We start from the raw sequence: 4992 nt of genomic DNA, 5'->3' as shown, positions 1-4992 counted from the left end.
GCCTGCTGATTGTTCTTTGGCCTCTGTGCATACTGATGGTGGTGAAAGCATACAGAGAAACGTCACTGATATACACAGACACTCCCTAAACTCGGCCATGTCTCAATTTGCTGTGTCCTCCAGACACTATACCCAGGGGCCTGTGAGAGGTAGGCTATAGGAATAGGAATGTGGAGGCATGGGGACACTAGGGGTACTGAATAGCCCCTGCTGGGCCCAGACCCCACCCCCACCCCCAGCTGCCCTTGCAACATGTGAAAGATAGAGGCTAGGATGCCAGGCTAGCTGCCACTCTGAGGAGGGGAGGGGTTGGTCCAGCTCTAGGATGGTCTCAGCAACATTCTATCTCAGAACCAGGGAGGAAGCAATATGGGCCAAGGCTAGGAGCTATTAAACAGTTTCTAAGGTCCCTCCAGAGGCTCTGGTAGATGGAATCTACCTAATGCTTTTCTATGCAGCATGAATATGCCTTCAGGTGAACGGACTTGTATGCGTTTAATGCACATTTATCTCTCACTGGGAACCCAGGGAGTCAAAGGCTTACTCTGTTCTCTGCTTCAGAAAAAAAATCCCAAATTGGTGGTTCTGTGGGAAAGTCACATTTTTCTTGAAATCTTGCTGTTTTCTGGTAATTCTCGTGTAGAATTGCTTCTATCGGCTTCACTTTCTTGAACCAACACGAGCATTTGCATTAACAGAGTACAACACTCATATTGGCACACTCACACATTGGAACAGATTTTCAGTCTTTCATCTTTTCGTACATACTGGGATCTGAGGCATTGTGCTGGTTTGTTTGTTTGTTTTGTTTTGTCTCTCTTTATACATCCAACTTGAATGATTGAACTTTGTTTTCAGGTAGTTAGGAGGGTGTTATAAAATATTCATACAAAAGGAGGCCTTGGAGTTGTGTGTGGTACAGACTTGTAATCCCAGCACCAGCCTGGGAAACATCGTGAGTTCCAGGCTAGCCTTGGCTACATAGCCGACCCTATCTCAAAATAAAAGAGGATGGAGTGGGACTTGAGTCCTAACAGGAGATAGTGCCCATATCCTAACTCACCTTGCATAGCCACATTGGGGTGAGGATGAACACTGAACCTAGTCAGAGACCTACTCATGATCTCCCCTAAGCTGTCCAGCTTCTCTGACTCCTCTGCCACACTAAGGTCCTCAAAAGTTGACGGCTGCTGCTTGCAACCAAAGCCCCTTGGTCCCAAATTCAGAAACATGAGATGGTCTTTGTGGGCCAGTTTCATAAGAACCCAAAACTTTTCCTGTGAAACAGCATCATGTAGGCCTGCCACGTGCCAGGGTTTCTGGATTCCAGATGTGGAGCAAGCTGGGTGCCCAGGAGAAGGCTACAGCTCTCAGTTGGGAACGTCAGAGAGAATTTGGAGGAGGAGGGTAGAGTTGAGATGGAGCTTAAGAAACACAAGATTCCGTATAGGGTGGGTACGCGCGTCTCAGCAGGACAGGCCGAGTGAAGAGCGCATGTCTGAATGTAGGGAGAGCAGCATTCGGTCACTCCAATCCTGAGTTACCCCCAAATCAAGCCAATGGTCCTGTGGGGCTCACAGCCTGGTTAGAACTGCTGTCTGTCCATTGTCAGATGGCCAGCAGGCCAGAACTCAGGGGTTTTATCTGACCCAGGGGATTCAGGCCAGAGACCATTCTCAGAATCATGTACTGCTTCCCAAGCCCAGAGTATAGACAGCACTAGTCAGGTGAGAGGACGGTCAGATGCAGGCATCACAGGGAATCACACCACCATGACCTGGACTAGCACACGTTTGGAGCGTCTCTGACCAGGGAAGACATGGAGCCTGGTCACAAGAGATGGATGGGTGGATCCTAGGATGTTACACTTGGGGGCCTGAAGGTTACCAGGAGTGTGAATAGGATCTATGTGGAGCCCTGTCTTTCTCCACCAGCGGGGGCTTCCAAGTTTAGCCCAATCATCCATTCCTCTCCTTATTTGGGCCTCTGGGTGATAAGGCTGAGACATAAAGAGCTGGGTGGCACGATCACTCAGTCAGACCGCCACAGATCATGGTGAGTGCTGGGTGGGGAACAAGAGACCAGCCACACCCAGGTGCTAGTCTCTGAGCTGCCCTGGGACAGAGCCAGGGACTTGTGTGCCTGTGCTGGGCTCAGGGAAGTGATCTCGGGTGGGGAAAGGCACCTCTCCCTGGCACTCCCACGAGACTACATGAGGTAGGGAGGAGGTCTTTGGAGAACTGGAGAGAGGACCCCTCTGATCATCAGTATTACAGGCCAGTAGGAAGGCTGGGACCCGAGGCAAGGCTGCAGCCACCAAGCAGGCACAACGTGGCTCTTCTAATGTCTTCTCAATGTTCGAACAAGCCCAGATTCAGGAATTCAAGGAAGTGAGTAGCCTATCCCAAACAGCCTCTCCCCGATCCGGGGAGCCACTTCATACCCCATGCACACGGCTCTCCTCTGAGGGTCAGTGCTCCTGCCTCCAACCTCGCTCATACTACCCGAGACTCTCCCTTACCCGCCATCCCTGGAAGAGATGGGGTGAGCAGCTCCCACCTGCAGGCCATCTCCTCACAGGCCTTCAGCTGCATTGACCAGAACAGGGATGGGATCATCTGCAAATCAGACCTGAAGGAGACCTATTCCCAGCTCGGTGAGTGGGTCCAGGAGCAACCTCCCAGGGACCCGGCTTGTTCACCTCAGGCACTTGCTCCGAGAGAGGACAGTGCCCCGCCCTTTCTCTCCTACTTAGCCTCATTCAGGCAGGAATCCCCCTCCCCCACCTGCCACACAGCTAGAGCTGCCCCTGCCTCTGCCCTCACTGCCTGGGAAGCCCGGGAGGGCGGCCTGGGTCACCTCAAGACCTACTCTCCTAGGGAGGGTAAGTGTTCCGGAGGAAGAGCTGGACGCCATGCTGCAGGAAGGGAAGGGTCCCATCAACTTCACCGTCTTCCTCACACTCTTCGGGGAGAAGCTCAATGGTGAGTTGGCAGGAGGTCTGAGTCTCCTTAGCCACAGCGCAAACCCGACCTCACCTGACCCGGGAGCCCCACGTGAGGCTCAACCTAACTCCCCTGAAACCTGTGCACCCTGCCTGCCCAGGGCCAACGCAGAGGATGTGGAGCGCCTGAACTGGCTTGGGTTCAGGAAATATCCACTTCCTAATCACAGTTTTGACTTCCCAGCCGGGCCTGCCAACCCCTTTGATGCCCAAGAAACACTCTGAATTCCGACTCAAGTCTCTTCTGCACCCTCCAATCTACCCCACCCCACCTTTATTCACTCGGTATAGCCGGAGCCCTTCAGGCCCCAGTACAAAGAAGCTCCCTTGTACTCCAAGTTCATCCTGGGTGGGGCCTCGCGGCAGGGGATCTGAGAGTTCACTTGGCTGCCTCGCCCCGCCCCCCCCTCCAGGGACGGACCCCGAGGAAGCCATCCTGAGTGCCTTCCGCATGTTCGACCCCAGCGGCCAGGGGGTGGTGAACAAGGAAGAGTAAGTGAGGCCCTTTCATGCCCCAGGGCGGGCGCCATGGGGAAACCCAGAAGGTGGTGAGGTTCTTTGTGCGCCTCAGGCAGGTGAGCAGCTCTACCCTGGGCCCCAGCCTCGCACTCCCAGCTCAGGCATTCTCTCTCCTCAGGTTCAAGCAGCTTCTCATGACCCAGGCAGACAAGTTCTCTCCTGCTGAGGTGAGACACCCAGACCCACCAACTCCTGTTCCTGTCATGACCCGCTGCCCCCCCCCTCACGCCCCCCACAGGGCTGTGTTGGTGGGAGCCAAATGGATAACAGGATCTTCTGAGAAGAGATATAGGCTCTGTTAAAACCCAAAAGGGAGGACGCAGACTCCCAAGAGGGTGGGTTTATCTATGTGGTGAGCCCTTTGGCCCCTTCCCCATTGGGCCTGTTTCCTAATCTGTTCAGAAACAGGAAAATCCAGCAGACTGCAGTTTGGGGTTGAAAAGGCTGAGTCCGGAAGCACAGCTGTTGGGACAGGGTATCATAGGGTGACATCTCTGCTGTCCCCCTGCAGGTAGAGCAACTGTTTGCGCTGACACCCATGGACCTGGCCGGCAACATTGACTACAAGTCTCTCTGCTACATCATCACCCACGGGGATGAGAAAGAGGAGTAGACAGGCTGAGGTCACCTCAATAAACTCTGTGCCTGAACTAGAACTGAGGTGTTGGCTTGACTGTGGCAGATGGGCTGGAGAGGGACCCCACATGGTACCACCTTGAGTCACCCTACACCACCAAGTAAAATATGAACCTCTATTTTGCCCACGGGTGAACTCCAAGAGAGGAAACGGGGTACACACAACCTCCATGAGGCCCAGGAATGAGCCACAAGTGGGCAACCCAGCTCTTGATGTCTGGGGAAGGAAGAAACATCTTGCTGGACCCTTTCTGCCCAACATCCAGCTAGAGGATGCAGCCCCAGGGACTCCCAACCACATAGCCTTCCCGTGCACTCAGGTCTACTGCCCACTCTTCTCTTGATGTGCTGCCTGTGTGGGCCTATGGGAAAACCACAGGCAGAACTCAATGCTGGCTCTGCGGTGCAAGCCTTGCCTAGCATGTTCTATGTCCTGGATTCCATTCCCAGCAAGCACCTCTCCCTTAGGTGGGGGAATCACAATCATATTGGGATTATAGGAAGATTTTGACATGATGGGACATGATGCTGGACGCAGAGCCAGATCACATGCAAATGCTGAAAACTGGTCTCCTGCTTAATGAGGCCCTCACTAAGGGTTCTGGCACTGGGTCACACAACTGGAGTTTAGGGAGGGGACTGCCCCTACAGAATTGTTAGTCTCCCCATATCTCCCTTCTCTGTCAAACCACAGGTTGCAGAAACAGGTGATTCGCCCCACAAGTACCTAGGGAGAGTCAGGAAATGAGTGAGTGCTCAGGCAGGCCGGGGCTGAGCAGGTCTCAGAGCTCTGCCTCCCTCCAAGCCTGCCACAATGGCCAGAAGCTTGGAGC

At 53.8% G+C, this 4992-nt stretch overlaps 1 protein-coding gene across 1 annotated transcript; it reads left to right on the top strand.

Moving 5' to 3' along the window:
* The first annotated feature begins 2033 nt into the window (after nt 1–2033).
* Nucleotides 2034–4179, top strand: Myl7 (myosin, light polypeptide 7, regulatory). The gene is made up of 7 exons (NM_022879.2): nt 2034–2055; nt 2277–2390; nt 2581–2656; nt 2880–2984; nt 3418–3496; nt 3642–3690; nt 4035–4179. Exons 1-7 carry the CDS (start codon nt 2053–2055, stop codon nt 4134–4136), a joined length of 528 nt encoding a protein of 175 aa, NP_075017.2. The 5' UTR covers nt 2034–2052; the 3' UTR covers nt 4137–4179.
* Nucleotides 4180–4992: the final 813 nt, after the last annotated feature.

This window comes from Mus musculus, chromosome 11 (genome assembly GCF_000001635.26).
Source record: "Mus musculus strain C57BL/6J chromosome 11, GRCm38.p6 C57BL/6J".
Taxonomy (NCBI): Eukaryota; Metazoa; Chordata; class Mammalia; order Rodentia; family Muridae; genus Mus; species Mus musculus.
Note: the sequence above shows the minus strand (reverse complement) of the source record. Positions and strands in the feature narration are given on the sequence as shown.

Bases quoted from the DNA above. Each gene is read 5' to 3' on its own strand.
- Myl7 (NM_022879.2), top strand. The intron at 3,497-3,641 runs GTAAGTGAGGCC...CTCTCTCCTCAG, and splicing joins GGGGTGGTGAACAAGGAAGA to GTTCAAGCAGCTTCTCATGA. The intron at 3,691-4,034 runs GTGAGACACCCA...GTCCCCCTGCAG, and splicing joins ACAAGTTCTCTCCTGCTGAG to GTAGAGCAACTGTTTGCGCT.